Below are 22639 nucleotides of genomic sequence, written 5' to 3'. Positions count from 1 at the left end.
TGTAGCCTCTCCCCGATGTTGTTCAATCTGTATATTGAGCAAGCAGTAAAGGACACAAAAGAAAAATTCGGAGTAGGTATTAAAATCCATGGAGAAGAAATAAAAATTTTGAGGTTCGCTGATGACATTGTAATTCTGTCAGAGACAGCAAAGGACTTGCAAGAGCAGTTGAATGGAATGGACAGTGTCTTGAAAGGAGGATATAAGATGAACATCAACAAAAGCAAAACGAAGATAATGGAATGTAGTCGAATTAAGTCGGGTGATGCTAAGGGAATTAGATTAGGAAATGAGACACTTAAAGCAGTAAAGGAGTTTTGCTATTTGGGGAGCAAAATAACTGATGATGGTCGAAATAGAGAGGATATAAAATGTAGACTGGCAATAGCAAGGAAAGGAAAGCTTTTCTGAAGAAGAAAAATTTAACATCGAGTATAGATTTAAGTGTCAGGAAGTCATTTCTGAAAGCATTTGTATGGAGTGTAGCCATGTATGGAAGTGAAACATGGACGATAAATAGTTTGGACAAGAAGAGAATAGAAGCATTCGAAATGTGGTGCTACAGAAGAATGCTGAAGATTAGATGGGTAGATCACATAACTAATGAGGAAGTATTGAATAGGATTGGGGAGAAGAGAAGTTTGTGGCACAACTTGACCAGAAGACGGGATCGGTTGGTAGGACATGTTCTGAGGCATCAAGGGATCACCAATTTAGTACTGAGGGCAGCGTGGAGGGTAAAAATCGTAGAGGGAGACCAAGAGATGAATACACTAAGCAGATTCAGAAGGATGTAGATTGCAGTAGGTACTGGGAGATGAAGAAGCTTGCACAGGATAGAGTAGCATGGAGAGCTGCATCAAACCAGTCTCAGGACTGAAGACCACAACAACAACAACAACAACAACAACAACAGTAGAAACATTCCTTCTCCTTTAGAGGCTCTGGAACCTAAATTATGACGTGTTGAAGTACTAAAAGGCTCTGGTTATGTTTTAACTGAACTAAACATTTCACTAATGAGCTGTCATTTCAATATTGTTAATGGCCTTTTACTTTAATTGTTTTCCTACAGTCTTGTAGTTTCTTTATGCTATGCACATGCTATGCAGTGCCACCAACTCTTTGTTTCCATTTGGAGAGTGTCAAGGGCTGTAAGAGAGCTCTATAATCTTCAAGTTATGAAATGATGTAATTGCCTTTTAAAGAACTCTTCTGTATTTTGTTGCTCTCCTGAAACATTTATATACTTTGGGTGAACAGATCTCATATTGATGAAAACAACATTTCTTAAGTGTATCTCATAATATCACAGAACAGAGTGAAATTTCTCTTCAGCTTTGTTCAACTGTTTATGGGCATTGACACTGCAGGCAGCACCTCTTTCTCTCTGCCTTTCAACACACTGTCAACACATGATGTCAAATCATAAGCAACCCATTCACAGCAGGCAGAGATGCTCAGTTACCATAATGCTTTGTCAATGTCTTGTGGTCATGCTTCTTTCATCATCATCTCTGCACATACATCAGCACAAGGCATGGGCAATGGAGATTCTCGAGATGTTAACTACCTAAACAATGTTTTTTAATGAACATCTTGCATCTGATTATGAGGGAGATGTGCAACAACTTGTTACACCACAGATCCCCCCTACTCAGATGAAAAATATCATGTGAATTAACTTAATAACTAATTATGACTTTACTATAATGTACTTTTTAATAAATATTTTACAGTACTAAAATAAATGTCTCATGAGACTGAATTGAATTTCTCCATTCAACAAAACCTGAATGTTCCTGAATTTCTCCATTCAACAAAACCTGAATGTTCCTGCATCTTAAGACAGCCAATTTCAATTCACAGTTCTAGATTTACCAACAGTATGAACCATAGTTTGCATTTCCAATTTTGGATAAGTATTTATTATTCAGTTTAAATGATGAAAGGGTACCACATTCTTTTGATATCTTTTTTCTTTCTTAGTATATCTTCTTTAAATTAAGAGCGAACATTGATTTAAACACTAAGTTGTTTTCTTTATTACACTCTAGCAAACAGTTTTCTGTTTATATATTTTTTACATTATTAATAACAGCCAGTTACTTTCCTTATGCGTCATTCCATTGTCAAAACTCATGCAAAGTTCTTGTCAGCATCAATAAAGAGTAGAGCCGTCTTTTACGGACTATAAGATGCTACAGCCTAAATTTCTAAGCAATTTTTTTAAAAATAACATTTTAACCATTTGTATTATTAGATAACAATGTCAGACTGAAAAAGTTCGTAGTTTATAAAACCAAACTGGCCTTTAAAATCCCTGAAAGTTGTCAACGGAACTTTCTTCTTCTTCCTTTTTATCGTCACCTTTGTCCTCTTCATACTTTATATGGTCTTCACTGTCATAGGGAGCATTACTTATGCCACACTTCTTGCAAGTTTTAACAATGTCTTCTCCTGCTTAAGACCATGACTGACTTATCCACTGACACACTTGTTTGACTGTAGGTTGATTTAAAGCTCCCTTTGCCATGAATTCATGTTGGGTTTGAATCATCATCCATTTGTTCCATTCCTCTCTCATAAACACTTTAAATGATTTATTTATGGAGACATCAAGAGGCTGCGGCCTGGAACAACAGTTAGCTCTGTATTTCCCTGTCTCAATTTCTCTTGCACAGAATTTTTCAAATGACTACTAAACTGATATGGCAACAGAAGATAACCCTTCTTCAGTGAAGCAACTTTACTTTTCTCCCACACTCTGTTAATCCCTTATTTCATACCAGCCTCATCCATCCAATCCTTGTCATGTATATGAACAACATCTAGCAGTGATTCAGAAAGTTTTGGCTTTGTTTTGCACTTGAAAATGATCATTAGATTAAGTTTAGCACTGTCAGCACAACATGAAAGGGCAACTGTATATTGTATTTTTTTCATGTCTACTTGTTTCAATAGTAATATAATGGAAGGAAACATTCCACGTGGGAAAAATTATATATAAAAACAAAGATGAGGTGACTTACCGAACAAAAGCGCTGGCAGGTCGATAGACACACAAACAAACACAAACATACACACAAAATTCAAGCTTTCGCAACAAACTGTTGCCTCATCAGGAAAGAGGGAAGGAGAGGGGAAGACGAAAGGAAGTGGGTTTTAAGGGAGAGGGTAAGGAGTCATTCCAATTCCGGGAGCGGAAAGACTTACCTTAGGGGGAAAAAAGGACAGGTATACACTCGCACACACGCACATATCCATCCACACATACAGACACAAGCAGACATATTTAAAGACCCATGAGGTGAAATGAAAATGAAAATAAAAATATATGGGGAGAGATAAAGGTGAACCGGAAAGAAACTGGAGATCTGGAATGAAAAAAGGCGAAAAGGTGTTGGTTACAGCTGGGCTATGTTGGACTTGGGTTGGTAGACAACGATGTGCATAAACGTTAGGTGGTTGTGTTGCCGCCAAAACACGTTAAAGGACGGAGAAATTCGGGAAAATTTCGAAAAAACTGCGTGTAGTATATTAAAAGGAGTGGTATTGTGGTGGCAGATTATGAAAATGAGGCTAACAATTGTTTGACGAAGAAATAATGGTGTTAAAACCCGTGGGAAGCGGCTAAAAATGATCAGTGATGTGGGAAAAACGGAAATGGAAATAAAGCGAAAGTTATTAGAACTGGCCGAAATGGTTGTTTAAAAGGTGAAAGGAGCTGTTTGTGAACTAGAAACGGTGGATATTATAGCGGCGGTAGTGCTGAAAGCGGCAAAAAAAAATATTTATATTTTTTTGGTTATGGTTTGGAAGTGGGTTACGTATTATTGAGTATATATATAGGCAGGATAAAATAGTATAGCAGATTACGGTAAAAAGGAGAAGGTGAATACAAAGTGAAACTACTGGCAAAAACAGAAAGAGGAAAATAAGACGACAGAAAAGATTTCGAAATGCAACAGTGACAATAACAAACGTAATTGTTGGATTCAAATTAATGATATCAATATAATGGAAGGAAACATTCCACGTGGGAAAAATTATATATAAAAACAAAGATGAGGTGACTTACCGAACAAAAGCGCTGGCAGGTCGATAGACACACAAACAAACACAAACATACACACAAAATTCAAGCTTTCGCAACAAACTGTTGCCTCATCAGGAAAGAGGGAAGGAGAGGGGAAGACGAAAGGAAGTGGGTTTTAAGGGAGAGGGTAAGGAGTCATTCCAATCCCGGGAGCGGAAAGACTTACCTTAGGGGGAAAAAAGGACAGGTATACACTCGCACACACGCACATATCCATCCACACATACAGACACAAGCAGACATATTTGTTTCAATAGTAACAGTTTTAGTATCTTTTGTGGCAACAGTTCTGTCACTTCGCACATCAAATGTCAGAGGAGTTTCATCCACACTCGCTATTTGGATTAGGTCAACACTAGTTTTCTTTTGATGTTGAAAAATAGAGCGATGGAAAGATAATATCTTCTCTTCACAGTCTTGTGGCATTGTCTGAGATATTTTGGTCTTGGTTCGCACTCTAAGTCCATGATGCTTCATAAACCTGTAGCACCAACCCACTCTACCCTTAAAGTCTGTTAAGGTCCACTGTAGCACTACCTAACTCTACCCTTGAAATCTGTTAAGTTCCACTGAAGCACTCTCTTACGTGCATGTATTTGAATCACTTTTGTATAATTCCAGTGCCATTTTGATGGTGTCCTTGAACGCATTTCAATATTTCATCATCTAGTTTTGGACATTTTGCAGTCAGTCCTCTATTTGCACATTTAGTCTTCTTCATTTTCTTCAGATCTTTACTAGCTCGTCCATTTTTTTTTTGTGGAGAGTTGAAATGGTGCTGAGCTGCTCTGTTTCCATGTTCTTCTGAATCTGCTATTACTTTCAATTTATAGCCTGTATCACATGAAAAACCTTCTATTTTTTCTATTACAAAACTTGCTACTAACAATTGTACTGTTACCAATAATGCAAATCATTTTCAGTTCAAGTTCACAGAATGACTGCAGTGACGAGACATAGGGTAGACAGTGTTCTGGATTTGTGATGGCAGGGCGGGAGGGAGGGAGACGGTGTTAACAAGCTTATGAATCCCTGCTACTCACATTCTTCACATCGAATCAAACACTGGACATTTTTATATTAATTTTGAGTATAAGATGCAACTGAATTTTTGAGGCAATTTTTTGAAGAGAAAAATGTGTTTTACAGTCCATAAAATATGGTAGCTCATAACAAACAAATAGTCTCAGCTTTATTGAGATGTACTTTTAAGGAGTTGACATTTTGCCCTATACAACTTTTCACAATTCCAAATCTCAAGATTTGTTATAAGTCATTATATATGTAAACAAAGATTCAAAACATCAGCCGTTTCCCATGTAAGTCTATTTGCTTTTGACAACTTTGGAAAACACTTCAACACTGTGACTAACCATAACTGTACAGTTTCATACCTTTATAAGAACTGCACTCACTCACACCTTATTCTCTGCACGGACACTGTGAACATATTCTGTTGTCTTTGCGATGTGGGTATCCATTTCCTTACTCCTGTATGTAAAGAAACATTACAGGTCATTCCTTATATGGATCCACCTGACCTAGGCATGAGCCATCCCTTCTAAGGGTCTGCCTGTCCTTTACTCTCCAATACATCCATAATAAGGTACAGATCATTTATTCCATAGATTCTCCAGACTAAGGATTAGACGATAAATCCTACAGGTCCATCTATCCTGCCCCCCTCCAATATATAAAATCAGGTCCAGCTTATGGTCCTTACTTCTGTTAGGTGGAAAAGTATTGGATACACATATTAAAGCTCATCTCCCTAGACTCTGTTAAGAACACCTCTTCAATGGCTGTTAATTTCTATTTAATCTTTTTTATTATTACAATATACAAAACATTTACTTAACACTTCTTCAATTTTTCTTTCTTACATTAACAGACATAATGTATCTGTGGTGACTGTCGATAACCAAATAAACTTCTCCAATGATGAGTTATAATTTTTAATTTCACTCTCTGTTCTCGTATGTTCACATTAACACGTGTTTGCAGTGTACCAGGAAAGAAGCATTCACTAAGAAACACCTGTTGCGCCTATTAAACTCCAATAACAAGAATCAATGCTACTTTCCCACAGAAGTGCAAGTGAACAACCGAAAACTAGCAGATGCCTCATCTACTCAGGGGAGCCATTGTACACCATTGCATTTACGCCCTAATGAGCACGTTATACGTTTATGTAGTGGCCAGTGAATCTCAGTCAGTGTGTTATGAAAACAAAAATATCAACAATTATGAAAACACTTGATTTAATGACAATAGTGCACATTTGAAGATTCATCAATCAAAAGACAACTGGCTACTGATATTTCAGCCTTCCAAAATGTCGTGCTCAGCTCATATACTTGAGCGGTACTTTGCTGCCTAATCGACGTTCCCCACTCGGCATCCACTGGCAAAAGGCCTCAAAAACATCCCTGTATGTCTCAGCTCTGAATCACGTGACCACTATCCTAATCAAACTCCACCTGAGACCAACCACATTTGGTTGCAAACAGTCATTTATATTTGCATTTAAATCATATTCATTAAACATATTTATCACAAAACTTAAAATATTCTTTCATTCATAATTTGTTATAAAATTCACCTCCGTTTTTAGATCATTGCATCGCTGGAATCCACATACTCTAGTCAAGAGTCTTACTACATTTACAGCTTCATTTTGATGCCGCATTAGTCATACGTTTTTTTTAAAATTATACCCACTTCCAACTTTCAATTCATGACATACAGTCAGATCTTATATGGATTAAAGCAAAACTCTTTCATTGTGGATGACTTGTCTTGGCAGTTATTTTTTCTAAATCACTTTTCTCTCTCACTGGCAAATTCTTGGTGAAATTTCTCACAATACACATGTTCCAGCAGACGATGCCACAGCTATGATATTTATTATGACACAACTCTGCCATCTGTTGTCTTAGATGCTTCTGTTTTACATGTCGTGTTTCTTCCATGATAAAGTGCAATCTGTATTTAAAGTGGTGTCTTCTCTTATCTCCACTGAGCATAGAGTGAGATTATCCACAGTGGTGACCCTAAATCTGTTTTTGTTTGTGAATTATTAGTTTCATTTTGGGTATTCACGTTACTCCTTACCGGCCAACGGACAAAGGATCGCCTACTGTGTAGTGCTTCGTACCCTGCTTTTCATCACTGCTTGTCGGACTTTGACTGTGAAGAACAGGTAACATTGACAGTGCAAGCATCTGTTTCACTTTTTTATGGATCTATATGTCACACACGCCTTCCAAACTGCATCAGGGTCCACTGAAAGTGGTATGACAATTAGGCGGGAGGTGAGAAAACGTGGATTTCATGGTTGAGCGGCTGTCATAAGCCACACGTCATGCTGGTAAATGCCAAACGACACCTCGCTTGGTGTAAGGAGCGTAAACATCGAACAGTGGAAAAACGTTGTGTGGAGTGACGAATCACGGTACACAATGTTGTGACCTAATGGCAGGATGTGGGTTTGGCGAATGCCTGGTGAACGTCATCTGGCAGTGTGTGTAGTGCCAACAGTAAAATTTGGAGGCAGTGGTGTTATGGTATGGTCATCTTTTACATGGTGGGGGCATGCACCCCTTGTTGTTTTGCAGGGGACTATCACAGCACAGGCCTACACTGATATATTATGTACCTTCTTGCTCACCACTGTTGAAGAGCAATTCGGGGATGCCGATTGCATCTTTCAACATGATTGATCACCTGTTCATAATGCACAGCCTGTGGCAGAGTGGTTACACAACAATAACATCCCTGTAATGGACTGGCCTGTACAGAGTCCTGACCTGAATCGAACAGAACACCTTTGGGATGTTTTGGAATGCCGACTTCATGCCAGGCCTCACAGACCGACATCAATACCTCTCCTCAGTGCAGTACTCCATGAAGAATGGGCTGCCATTTCAAAAGAAACCCTCCACCACCTGATTGAACATATGCCTGCGAGAGTGGGAGCTGTCATCAAGGCTATGTGTGGGTCAACACCACATTGAATTCCAGCATTACCGATGGAGGTTGCCATGAACTTGTAAGTCATTTTCAGCCAGGTGTCCGGATACTTTTGATCACGTAGTGTAAGTGTTACAAAATAAGTGTAGTGGCTAACCTGTGATAGTTCTATATATATCTGGCTCATTCGATTGTCGTGTGATTCATGTTTATTTCCTCTTTTGTAATCCTGAAAATATCCATATTTAATCTGTTCATTTAAATCTCTGTTTTATTGAAGGCTAATCATGGGTAAATGTAAAGTGACTAGAAATTCTCTGAAGGCTTTTAAGAAAAGGAGATATGTTGGAAAGCCAAAGGTAGGTGTTATTACTGTAAACAATAAAGACGATGTGAATCTTCATATTTTCGCAGCACAATGACTGCTCCACAAAATTTCGGGTGTGCAGCTGCATAAAATTCACTTCTTCTTCTAATATTTTGGCTGTATACTGTACAGTCATCTTCACAGTCAGCCAAGGTGACCGACACTGCAGCACTTGCTGTGTACTTTTAAACCCGCGGTCCGAACCACTGCACGTGTGGCCCCACATACACAAGACACCAGAGACACTAATCGGCAGCAAAAAGGTATAACATATGCGTGAAATTAGATCTATGGCTGCATGGTCGATCCACATGATGATACTGGTGTATCACTGCAAGTTGTATCATTGCGACGTTTTTGTGAGTTTATTACAGATAGTGCTGGATTCCACAATTTGTCCAAGCCGAAGTCTCAATGAAATTCATTGTCAACCAAATTTCAGTTGCTTCTTTTACTACTGAGTCCCAGAAAGATGACGTTCACTCTAAAGTTTTTATCATACACCATAGAATGCCCAGTGTTGATACAGTGCTCTGTCACCTTTACTAGGTTGTTAGAGCCGTGGGTACCTGCACTGCTCTGTGCATCTGTCATGGACTGTACGTGTCATCTGTCCGATGTATGAACGGCCACATTACAGGGAAAATTGTAAACCCCAGGCTTCCGAAGCACTAAATCATCGTTAATGGAACCCAGCAGTACTGCTCTCTTTTGTGGCGGGTGAAAAATCACTTTCTCTTTGTGTTTACTGAGGATTCACCCTTTTTCCGACTATAGACTTCCGATGTATGGCAGAAGAGCCATGGATTTAAAACTTTCCATGTCTTCTTCTGCATTCCTTTCACCCACTGTTGGTTTCATTTGTAGTGCCAAATATATCAGCTGTGGAGAGTACCTGTCTTCAGAAAATCTTCACAAGTATAGAAGCTCATCTTCCAGACTGCTCTCATCAGCAGTGACGTGTGCTCTGTATGCCAGAGTTCTGAGTACGCTCATCGTCTGCGTAGGGTGGTGGCAGCTATTTGCACGTAAACGTAAATCCGTATGGCTTTGTTTTCCCTATAGCTTACCCCTACTTTTTTCAGAATCTCCAACAGCTTGCACCATTTTATATTGTCGAACGCTTTTTCCAGGTCGACAAATCCTATGAAAGTGTCTTGATTTTTCTTTAGCCTTGCTTCCATTATTAGCCGTAATGTCAGAATTGCCTCTCTCATCCCTTTACTTTTCCTAAAGCCAAACTGATTGTCACCTAGCGCACTCTCAATTTTCTTTTCCATTCTTCTGTATATTATTCTTGTAAGCAGCTTCGATGCATGAGCTGTTAAGCTGATTGTGTGATAATTCTTGCACTTGTCAGCTCTTGCCGTCTTCGGAATTGTGTGGATGATGCTTTTCCGAAAGTCAGATGGTATGTCGCCAGACTCATATATTCTACACACCAACGTGAATAGTCGTTTTGTTGCCACTTCCCCCAATGATTTTAGAAATTCTGATGGAATGTTATCTATCCCTTCTGCCTTATTTGACCGTAAGTCCTCCAAAGCTCTTTTAAATTCCGATTCTAATACTGGATCCCCTCTCTCTTCTAAATTGACTCCTGTTTCTTCTTATATCACATCAGACAAATCTTCACCCTCATAGAGGCTTTCAATGTATTCTTTCCACCTATCTGCTCTCTCCTCTGCTTTTAATGTCACCAAAGGTTGTTTTGACTTTCCTGTATGCTGAGTCTGTCCTTCCGACAATCATATCTTTTTCGATGTCTTCACATTTTTCCTGCAGCCATTTCGTTTTAGCTTCCCTGCACTTCCTATTTATTTCATTCCTCAGCGACTTGTATTTGTGTATTCCTGATTTTCCCGGAACATGTTTGTACTTTCTCCTTTCATCGATCAACTGAAGTATTTCTTCTGTTACCCATGGTTTCTTCACAGCTACCTTCTTTGTACCTATGTTTTCCTTCCCAACCTCTGTGATGACCCTTTTTAGAGATGTCCATTCCTCTTCAACTGTACTGCCTACTGCGCTATTCCTTATTGCTGTATCTATAGCGTTAGAGAACTTCAAACGTATCTCGTCATTCCTTAGTACTTCCGTATCCCACTTCTTTGCGTATTGATTCTTCCTGACTAATGTCTTGAACTTCAGCCTACTCTTCATCACTACTATATTGTGATCTGAGTCTATATCTGCTCCTGGGTACACCTTACAATCCAGTATCTGATTTCGGAATCTCTGTCTGACCATGATGTAATCTAATTGAAATCTTCCCGTATCTCCCGGCCTTTTCCAAGTATACCTCCTCCTCTTGTGATTCTTGAACAGGGTATTCGCTATTACTAGCTGAAACTTGTTACAGAAATCAATTAGTCTTTCTCCTCTTTCATTCCTCGTCCCAAGCCCATATTCTCCTGTAACCTTTTCTTCTACTCCTTCCCCTACAACTGCATTCCAGTCGCCCATGACTATTAGATTTTCGTCCCCCTTTACATACTGCAACACCCTTTCAATATCCTCATACACTTTCTCTATCTGTTCATCTTCAGCTTGCGACGTCGGCATGTATACCTGAACTATCGTTGTCGGTGTTGGTCTGCTAGTACCCCGTTTAAAATGTTCTAATGGAAAGCAACTCTCAAAGAGCTTGAGAAATGTGTTAAGGAAAGCATTATATCTGTCACCTATGTTATCGGCACTATAAACATCCTGCCACTCTTGTCCCTTTATGTGGTTTAAAAAATTCTCTATTGCTGTTGGATTAACCTTCCTACATAGTTTGTAATTATATGTGACATTTGTTAGAGTACAAAAGCCTTTTAGTGTTAAAATTTGCGCATCATGGTTTGAAAGGCCATACACCCTTTTACTAACAGAACACTCACCTAGTAATGAAGAATGAATAAAAATATTGTCTATGGCTGTGCTACTGTTCCCCTGCACCCTAGTTGGAAAAAGCACAGTCTGCATCAGATCATATTAAGTTAGGAGATCTACCTACATCCTTTTTCTTGCACCATCATATACCTGTAAACAACAAGAATTAGAAGTTTAGTTTCACTAAATTCAACTGTCCCTGTCCAACATTCAAATATCTGTTCAGTGCAGTGTCGTGATACATCTATGGACTCAAATGGAATACTGTTTTTTACGTACATGGCCACTCCCCATCCCGCAAGGAACTCCTTGAAAAACAGCCAGCTAATCTGTATCCTGGTAAAGGAAGCCTCTGAAATGTCAAATTATTTAAGTGGTGCTCCGTATATACCAATAATTTCAAAGTCAACATCTATAAGCAGTTCACTAACTTTATCTCTATAATACCTCTTATATTTAGATAAAATATGCAAATTCCTTCTCTACTTGGAAACATGATGTCCTCTGCAGGTGAGCCCTTAGTTAGAGGGACTGCCTTTAAGCAGGTATACCTATGCTCTGACTGCAATCAAACAAAGGTGCAGCTCTAACACTGACTACTACAGGAATTTTTCCGTGAGCGATCCCACCACCACCCACTACACTGTCACCTATAAGCTTTGCCAGTCTCCCCTTCCCATATCTATTGAGGTGCAGGCCATGCCTAGTGAAACCTGATCTACTAATGCACTCAACTGGCACCACTGCAATGTGGCCTATGCCCTCTGCCATCAGTGCATTCTCCAAGCCCCATGTTAATGAGCCTAACAGCCGCATTAAGATGAGGCTGATCTTGACACCGTAACAGTTGCATGAAATGTGCACATTAGTGCCACCAGTCTGAGTAGGTATCTTTACCAGGTCACCACCTACATCACATTCCCTGTCCCTATCAAGACTGTTCCCTGCTCCACTCACTATCACTACCTGATCCTCCTCCATAAAATTCCTACGTAACTTCCTAAGTTGTTAGCCACCTGAGCCAACCCTGCACTAGGCTTCACAATGCTGGTGACCTGGTACTCACTCCCCAACACTTCCTGCAACCGCTGGCCTTCACCTCTACCATGCGAACTACCTAGCAGCAGAGCGTTCTTCTTTCTGTTAGACTTTGCAACTGACCTAGGCCTCCTAACTGCTGACGAATGCTGCATGTTCCCTACATCTACAGCTACAAGAGGCTTCTCTCCACTCAAACTGACAGTTGGGCAAATCTATTGCATATACGGAAAGTATAACAGTCTGAATACCACCTCCTCCTAGCTGCTTTCTTGTCAACTGCCAGTTCCCATTGCCCATGTGAGGATGGATGTGTGTGTGTGTGTGTGTGTGTGTGTGTGTGTGTGTGTGTGCGCGCGCAAGTGTATACCTGTCATTTTTTCCCCCTAAGGTAAGTCTTTCTGCTCCCGGGATTTGAATGATCCCTTACCCTCTCCCTTAAAACCCACACCCTTACATCTTTCCCTCTCCTTGCCTCTTTCCTGATGAAGCAACCTTGGGTTGCGAAAGCTTGAAATTTGTGTGTGTGGTTTTTATTGTCTCTATCCACATACCAACGCTTTCGTTTGGTAAGTTACAGCATCTTTGTTTTATATATTTGGTTTTACTAGATTTTTATTGCAGTTGTTTTCTTTCAAAGTTTGTCATCTGCAACTACATAGGACTTAATGTAGAACAGCTATTTACTTCAAAATTTTATGGTTGGGAGTGTTATGATTGTGCCCACCATTAACTAATTATGTGGGGAAGGTGTGTGTGTGTGTGTGTGTGTGTGTGTGTGTGTGTGTGTGAGGGTTTTGTTTATTTAACTAGTTTCTGTGTTTGTAATTTGGTGATGGGTTTCTAGCTAGGTGTCTCCTTTATTTTTGTGAATAAGTTTCTCTACAGTGTTTGTATCATATTAATTTTCTATAGCTATTTCTTTGATTGTAATTAATTTTTATACTTATTATCAATGAGTGAAATTTTGTTCAGTCTGTGCAGCATATTTTGGAAACCGGCTAGTTTGTATGCAATAAGATGATTAAAATATTTGTGAGTTGCTGTGCTTGTGGTGGTGACTTTCCTAAATATGGAGAATTGGTATTGATAGTGGTGTCTGTGTACTGTGAGGTCAAGGAAATTTAACATTTTGTCATTTTCTGTTTCTAAGGCGAATATTATTTTTGGGTGAACTGTGTTTATATCACTGTGGAGTTGTATGTGACTGGGTGTTTCATCCAGAAGACATACGATCTCATTTACCTAGCACCACATATGTACTATTCTATATTTTTTGGGTCTTACTATTGTTTCAAATATTTTGTTTTCAATGTGATTGAGGAAGATGCTGGCTAGAAATCCAATGACTGGTGACCCCACGGGAAGCCCATCCTGCTGTGAGTAGAACTGGTTGTCAAATGAGAAACAGTTTTGCTCAGTGATTAGTTTTAGAATGTTACCTATTTCTTTTATGTGGGGTTTGGAAATGACTTCTGTTGTTCCACTTGACAATCCAAGCAAGTTTAAAAAAAAGTTGTGCATTTACATGGGAGCAACAGTCTATTGTGGATGTGGAAAACTTGCAGCTAGAAACGGTTTTCCAGAATTGATTTTGGAGTGTTTACACACAAACATTCATAATATATGTCTGTGTGTTTGACCAACTAGAAAGTGGTTTACGAAATCCAGTTTTGCGAGCTCCACGTAAACATAGCGAGTGTTAGCATTATACCAACTATTGAACTTTAGCTGACAGACATATGCACTTCTTTGTTATAAAACGCTAGGTCCCACAGCTGAGTACTATGTTGGATTATGTGGCATGTATCTTTAGACCATTCATCTTTCCACAGTTGGCATGGCATCAGAGCATAGAGTGCATTGATACATCATCATGTTCGTGCACTTTTTAGTTTGCAAACAGTTTCTTATGTGCATTATCTTTTCAAACTGGGCTTTGGCAGATATACCATAGCAATAAATGAAAATTGGTTACATTTTCAATATTTATACACAGTAAATAAAGCTATTTGAAACTGCTGCTGATAAAATAGTTCATCTGGATACAATTTGCTATGAAATAGTGTCTATAAGGTAGTATTGTGTTTTTGCATTTTGAAGCAGAATTCACATTTAACACAAAATGTGAATTTTTTTGATCCCTAATGAGAACTAACAAGTTATCTGTTTGCATGAATGGCCATCGCCAAACTGTGTGCAAGAGATACGGACCACCCAAGCAGAACATGCCACCCAACACGATACGCTTCCTTCAATGACTGCTACACAGCTTTCGCCATCTGGGTCCTTCCTACCAACACCAACTTCTCTGAATAGTGCAGGTGGGAACTAGGCATGGTAAAATCGACCAAACGACCAGTTAAAACCGATATCGGTATTTTAGTTCTCAATCACTGGTAATTTTTTGTATCTGTTTGGGCTTGATTATAATAGGATTTTTTTCATTTTAATAACTGGTTAAAAAACTGGTATATCATCATAGTAGCACTACTAAAGTTTTAAAAAAAAAAAAAAAAAAAAAAAAAAAGCGAACCCCACGAATAATGCTTATTCATAATATTGCTTTAAAATATTGGGTTACTATGGAAACTGGGAAAAGTGTTTAGCACTATTTTAACAACACTGATAGTTAGAAACTTGAAATAACACATGATATACTCAAATGTTTCCGAAGTATCTCTGTGACAGTTTTGTCGAGTAATGCAATACAGTAGTTGGAGGATAGGTTTCTAATGTGAAAATGTCATTTTTTGATTGCCTATGCCTTTACTTGAAAATATCCCCCCTCCTTAAAATTGGCGTCCAGCTATACTGTGTATGCCTTGTGACTACTCCTTTTTGGCGTGCTGCTGAGTGCTGAAAATTCAACAATAGAGAACATCTCTCCCTACTACTAACTGAGAGGATTTTCTTCTTTCATAAACCATATATATATTAGAACTTTTTGCACTCAGGAAAGAACTTCAAACAATTCTCTGTCTACTTGACAAGTGTATCTCAAATACATCAGCAACAACCACAGCCACAGTTCTCAGCAGACCCTACTAACTTCAACTTCTTTTGTTCTGTGACTTTTTCATGCATTGTCACAGCCATCTTCTCCCACTGAGGCCGGCACAACTCCTAGGCAGGGGTTTGCTGCATGGAGAAAATATTAAGAACAGCAAGTGTGACCAAATGTGGGGTGCTGCCAGCAGCATCCCGTTCAGTAGCAATGCCATATCCATTGCCATTCAGTTAACACGCACATGCAGAGAAACGCCACGATCAATACGTGTCTCCCACCTTCTAATGACATACAATAAATTTTATTCAGTAGTCAACGATCATCATTCAGTGATCCTAAATATTTTGCTCTGCTAGAAGGTAAGCATGTATGTGCAAATGCAAGATTTGCCCACACTTAGTCTGTCGGATCGTTACTCGCTGTCATCCTCAGACATCAGTTGTACTGCAGAATGGAACCTTTCCTAGTTTGGAAGTATTTTATGAAATGCTGAAGCAATCAAGTACACTGCTTCATATGCTTTATAAGATTAAAAGGGGGAGGAGCCACAACAAGCCTGCAGCGACATATAAGAAGAAAACATGCACAACGTTCCTTGGAAGAGAAGGTAAATTTGATTCATACACCTACAATTTCATTGACTTACTATAAATCTGGGATAGTAACCCAACCCTTAATTTTGTGGTTGCTTCAGGATGAAAAATCTGTACCAATCAAAACTGATGATGCAGGGAAGTCAACACATTGTGACCTTTCGCTCTCACTATCTCCGCACCTGTCTCCACCTTTGCTGGAGACGAGACAGATTTCTGCCACGCTTCCACACAATATCTATCATGAACTGCTATTCCTTTAACTCCATTGCAATTTCTCAATATTTCTTCAAAGTCTTCATTTGTTACTTGAAGTAACAACAATAAAGAATCGAAAATCGATAATTTCAGAAACAGGGTGGTTTGAGTGGCTTCAACAGTCAGATTAAATTGGAGTGAAAAGAACTTGTGTTGCGAAAAACTAGTTGCTTCAGTGACAACCACCACCTCTAGCAGTAACTCTCCGATGACATCCTTCATTCCTGTTACCCCACTGGACTCAACCTCTATGAGACACTCTCCTCCGTCTACTCATTTCCTACAACACCTGTCCCATACATCCTCCCACCACCACCTACTCCAGTTCAGTCACAAACATCACCTATCCCTTCAAAGGTAGTGCTACCTGTGAAACCAGTCATGTGGTCTACAAGCTAAGCTGCAACCGCTGTGCTGCATTCTATATAGGCATGATAACCAACAACCTGTCTGTCCGCATGAATGGCCATCGACAAACTGTGGCCGAGAAGCAAGTGGACCACCCTGTTGCTGAACATGCTGCCAAACATGATATCCTTCATTTCAATGACTGCTTCCTGTGCCAATGGATCCTTCCCACCAACACCTGCTTTTCTGAATTGCACAGGTGGGAACTTTCCCTGCAATACATCATACGTTCCCGTAACCCTCCTGGCCTCAACCTTCGTTAGTCACTGTCCTCACCCATCCAGCCCCCTCCCTTTTCCCATTCCAGCACTACACAGCTGCCATTCCACCACCACACCTAGTCTTCTGTTTCTCTCCTTTTCTGTTACTCCCCCCCCAGTCCTCAGTCTAACCTGCAGCATTTCTCTGTCTGCCAGCCCCACCATACTATCCCTCCCCCTCCCCACTCCAGCCCTCCTTACGCCCACCAGCCTCCACTCCCATCACGCGCTGGTGCTGCTGCCCGCAGTGTGGTTTCAGCTGCCTGAGACTGCAGTCGTGTCTGTGTAAGCACGCACATGTGTGTGTATTGTTGACGAAGGCCTTAACGGCCGAAAGCTATAATTGTGAGAGTCTTTTTTGTCGTGGCTATCTGCGACTCAGCATCTCCGCTGTAAGGTGAGTGGCAACTTTTCTTCTCATAATATTGTTACTTATTCTTCTCCAGCACTACGCATGGCTTCTAGTCCGCCAACGTACTCACTGCCTTTTCCCCTCCTCTACTCTCCCTTTTGCATCCCCCCCCCCCTTCCCCCAACCACTCCAGACAGAAGCTCATGTCAGATGCGGTTGCAGCCTGCAGTCAGGCCACAGCAGTTGGAGACAGTAGCCATGAGCGCGAGCTTTGTGAATATGTGTTTGGTTTCTATTTCAGAAGGCCTTTTGGTCAAAAGCTTAAATGTCTAGCAGTCCCTTCATTGTGCCCATCTGTGACTCAAAGACTCCTCTATGTGGTGAATAGTAATATATGATTTTCATAATATTGTTGATATTCCATCCTGGACTTTCCATTGTTTGATTTTGCCGTACAGAATACATCATATATTTCATCTGTGCTCTGTGTTTTGGGTACACATTTCAATTCTGTATCTTGAGTCCTTAAACGATTTTCCCCTTTATTACATACTGTTTTCCCACTTTTGTATGATGGCATTCTGAAAACTAATGCCTTTGAATTTTTTGTGTGACTGCTATGAAAGCTTTTTAAGTAAAACAAAGTGTATAAACATTCTATTATCTTTATTCTCCATGTCTACATATTTATTTCTTAATGAAAAGAGCCCAATTTGTTGATACCATCACAGTAGAATGTTTGATTTTGTTGACGGAGCCACAACCTCACCTCTGCATGCACCACTTCATCACTATCAAAGTAATTTTTGTTGGAGCTGTTCTTTAAGTTTAGGAAACAGATGAAAAATCAGATGGAGCTAAGTAGGCACTATATGGAGGATAATCAATGACAGTGAACCGAAAGCGTTGGGTAATTGTAGAGCTCGTGTGTGGTCTGGTAGAGAGGGTGCTCGATGTGTGGACAAAATCTTTGAATTCAAAATTTGATTGCATCACACTGTTTCTCACTCACCAACATAGTTATGTTACTCACCACCATGATACATGCTACAAGTCGGAACCCTCTAGTGACAGAGGGTTGCAGCTTCCATCAGCAAAGGGGGGGGAAATTAACCAAATAATAGGCGTTACATGTAACACTTCAATCAATGTTGAGAACAGAATAAAAAATTCAGAGACATTACTTTTCAGCACATCGCTTTAGTTATTTATGTAAATCGTGAAAAGTGCTCCTAACATAGTATGCATAATTTTGAAGAAATTTTCCAAATGAGAAGTTACTTTGTGAAATACTGTTTCTTACAGACAAGATTATTACCTCATTTTTTGTTTCAGCGCAGGCAACCTTAATTCATTCACCATCTCATAAAGAATGGATTGTATGATATTTTGGAGCTAAAAATTCTGTCTTCACAATCTTATGCATTGTGTGCTAATTTAAGAATGAAACTATTATGCCTTCAGAGATTACCATCCTTCCACAAATTTGAATTAGCATACAACCTGTCTTGGTCTATATCACAGATGTCCCATTTAAAACTTTAGACCAATCATTGTAACCAGCTTTTTTTTTTTAAGTTCTATATTTCGTTAATTCCTTATAGGATTCAGTATTTCTGTACACAAATTTTACTGTTTAAGCAGACTGAGATTTATTAGACAACAAAAAATACAGCACAACATAAAACAAAATAAAATTTAATCATTTATTTTCTAATTAAAATACATAAAAAAATCAGAGTTTCATACATGATCACTTAAAATTCCTGTTTTTAAAAGTTTGAGTTATGGTATTTGTATACTAAATTGTTGATTAGAAAAAAATCACTAATCACACAGATATATAATGTTCAAGCAATAAAAATAAAAAAAATTGCTTTATTTAAAAAAGATTGTTACCATTAAAATAAAATCTATCAGCATATGAAAATGGATTCAAGTTACTCTCTTTTTCATCAACATAAAAACAATCACCCAGATATTAAATTGTCTTTGGCACCATGATCACAAATGATTATATAGCTACAAAGGCATCATTTTTGTCTTCACCCTCACCAGTTTTCGTGGACCGCAGCCTGTAAAATTATTATGCCTTAAATATGAAATATTAAGAGGAAGGTTTTGCCAAAAGTTATATTTATTAAGACTTACCTTTACACAATATATAATGGTAGTTTGAAAATGCAAATCAAATTACAAAGGAAGTTTTCTTTTCAACACTTTCTTTTGTGTCATCCCAACACTCAAATTGTTAATTGAGGAGTCCTTTTCACGTTTTATTTGCAACTCACGATGTGTTTCAGTCAAATCAGCTGCCTGTAGACAAAAATAACATTGCCATCTTTTTAACTTTCCATAACTTCTTGTACACAAAATCCAGTTACATTTATTTATGATGCTACAATATTGCAGGGAGGAGGGGAATAGGGTTAACTGTAAGATCTATTGCTAGTAAAATCATGATCTCCGCACACTACTGTCAAAATGAACAGTTGATACTCTGTGTGTGTCTAAGGACAGTAACTTGCAGAGCTGTCAGTATGCATCATGTTACTGCTCTTGGGAAACAAATTATCAATCAATAATTATGAACACTACATGTGATGAACAACAGCAGAGATGCACTAGGAAATTAGTGGAACCACAATGTTTTATTGTTTTTCTACATGACAAACAGCTCTAGGAGGCGGCACACATAATCAGTTACAAGAAATAGTAGGGTTTAAAGCCAAAAGTTCCTTCATCCAGGGAAAGTGGGAGGGGTTGCAGGAAATTACGTTAATGAATGATCGACTAAGGTAATCAGCCCAAATTGTTGATCAAACAAGGTAGAATATAAAGGAATTTCAAGATAAAAAACTGGCCTGATAAGGGAAAAAAGTGCTCAAGCTTCCAATTTAACAACCCCTACCTCTGCCAAAACTGCACATGCTTGCGATGCCGTAAGTTGAGCACTTTCCACAAAATGTGTTTCATCACTGGGAAGTCCACAGAGAGTACAGGTAACACATGAAATGATGAACAAGCCAGACTATTAGAATGTGAAACAGTTTTCTCAAATTGGCAATTCACTAAAAACATCTGTTGCAAGCATCGCAAACTAGTGTTTTGTCTTGTTGTACAGGAGTAGCTATGTTGGGAAGGGCGCACTATTCTCAATCTCGTTAGGGTGACTTCTTTTCGTATGAGTTGCTGGGAGGATGTTTGCCAGAACCTTCCTTCTCAAAACCAAGATGTGAACTTTGAAAGTTTCTTAGGCCATGTGCCACATTGTTCATTCTCTTTGACTCACATGTACTGTGGTACACAGCACAATGAAGTGTCTTTCTGTAGGTTTTTGTAAATGGAAGCAAGTTCCCTGAATGTTTGAGTATTTTCTCTTATTCATTGGTTCTATGTGATAATCTGAACAGCACTCACAGAATTGGAGCAGATTATATCTTATTCCATTGATTGTTCTAAATGATTAATGGAAAATCTCATATAAAGATGTGAAACAAATACTAACAAAGTTATAGAGGGGCTGGCCAGTACTTACCTCAGCTCAGTACAGCCGATAGATGCACATAAAACAAAACCGAAAATTTACGTTCCTAGCTTTCGGAACAAATGTTCCTTCATCGGGGAGGAGAGAGGGGAAAGAAAGGGAAGAAGGGAAAGGAGATTCAGTTACTCACAACCCAGGTTATGAAGCAACAGGGAAAGGAAAATAGGGAGGGTAGCAAGGATGGAGGCATGGTTGTCAGAGGGAAGCCAAAGATATTCTACTGTAAGTACTGTGCCAGCTTCAAACCAAAAAGGATGCATACAGAAGTAAAGAGGTATATAGTATAAAGATAAACACAACTATGTAGGATGAAAAGATGCGTGAATGGCTAAAGAGGAAAGGGAAAGAGGATAAGACTGAAGAGTAAATGGGAGTGAGGTTGTTTAACGTAGGTTCAGTCCAGGGGGATGGCGGGATGAAAGGATGTGTTGGAGTGCAAGTTCCCATCTACGCAGTTCAGAGGGACTGGTGTTGGGTGGGAGAAGCCAAATGGCACATACAGTGTAGCAGGTTCCTAGGTCCCTAGAATTATGCTGGAGGGCATGCTCCGCTACTGGGTATTGGACATCTCCTAGGCGGACAGTTCGTCTGTGTCCGTTCATGCGCTCAGCCAGTTTAGTTGTTGTCATGCCGATGTAAAAGGCTGTGCAGTGCAGGCATGTCAGTTGATAAATGACATGTGTAGTTTCACACGTGGCCCTGCCTTGAATTGCGTATGTTTTACCAGTAGCGGGGCTGGAGTAGGTGGTCGTGGAGGGATGCATGGGGCAGGTTTTGCAGTGGGGTCGGTTACAGGGGTAGGAACCGCTGGGTAGAGAAGGTAGTCTGGGAATATTGTAGGGTTTAACAAGGATGTTACGGAGGTTAGGGGGGCGACGAAAGGCAACTCTGGGTGGTGTGGGGAGAATTTTGTCAAGGGATAATCTCATTTCAGGGGTTGACTTGAGAAAGTCGTATCCCTGGCGGAGTAATTTGTTGATGTTTTCGAGGCTAGGATAATATTGGGTGACAAGGGGGATGCTTCTGTGTGGTCTGGGGGTAGGAACATTGTTGTTGGACGGGGAGGAATGTATTGCTCGGGAAATCTGTTTGTGGACAAGGTCTGCAGGATAGTTGCGGGAGAGGAAAGCACTGGTAAGGTTATTGGTGTAATTGTTGAGGGATTCGTCACTGGAGCAGATACGTTTGCCACGAATACCTAGGCTGTAGGGAAGGGAGCATTTGATGTGGAAAGGATGGTACTGTTGTTTGTTTGTGGGTTTGATATGGACAGAGGTGTGGATGTGAGCTTCAATAAGATGAAGGTCAACATCCAGGAAGGTGGCTTGGGTTTTGGAGAAGGACCAGGTGAAATTCAGATTCGAAAAGGAGTTGAGGTTATGGAGGAAATTAAGGAGTGTTTCTTCACCATGAGTCCAGACCACAAAGATGTCATCCATAAACCTATACCAGGTCAGGGGAAGCAGCTGTTGGGTCTTCAGGAAAGCCTCAGCTGTTGGGTCTTCAGGAAAGCCTCAGCTGTTGGGTCTTCAGGAAAGCCTCCTCCATGCGGCCCATGAAGAGGTTGGCATAGGACGGAGCCATCCTGGTTCCCATGGCCGTTCCCCTGATTTGTTTGTAGGTCTGGCCTTCAAAAGTGAAGTAATTATGGGTGAGGATGAAGTTGGTAAGTGTGATAAGGAACGAGGTTTTTGGAAGATCTTCGGGTGGGCGTTGGGAGAGGTAGTGCTCAAGGGCAGAGAGACCATGGGTATGTGGGATGTTTGTGTAAAGGGATGTAGCATCTATGGTGACAAGAAAGGTTTCAGGTGGGAGAGGGGTGGGAATGGATTTGAGGCGTTCTAGGAAGTGGTTTGTG

The 22639-nt window shown here is 39.8% G+C and overlaps 1 protein-coding gene across 1 annotated transcript in view; it reads right to left on the bottom strand.

The window, feature by feature from the left end:
• Positions 1–19095: 19095 nt before the first annotated feature.
• The window catches only part of LOC126480769 (non-homologous end-joining factor 1-like), a 153538-nt gene continuing 149994 nt past the window's right edge, over positions 19096–22639 (bottom strand). Inside the window, exons 6-7 of the mRNA XM_050104065.1 lie at positions 19386–19550; positions 19096–19309 (exon numbers count right to left, since the gene is read on the bottom strand). Coding sequence (XP_049960022.1) covers positions 19428–19550 — 123 coding nt within the window. The 3' untranslated portion in view covers positions 19096–19309; positions 19386–19427. The remainder of the gene's footprint in view (positions 19310–19385; positions 19551–22639) is intronic.

Source organism: Schistocerca serialis, chromosome 5 (genome assembly GCF_023864345.2).
Source record: "Schistocerca serialis cubense isolate TAMUIC-IGC-003099 chromosome 5, iqSchSeri2.2, whole genome shotgun sequence".
Lineage (NCBI taxonomy): Eukaryota > Metazoa > Arthropoda > Insecta > Orthoptera > Acrididae > Schistocerca > Schistocerca serialis.
This window is presented reverse-complemented; position numbering and strand designations above follow the sequence as displayed.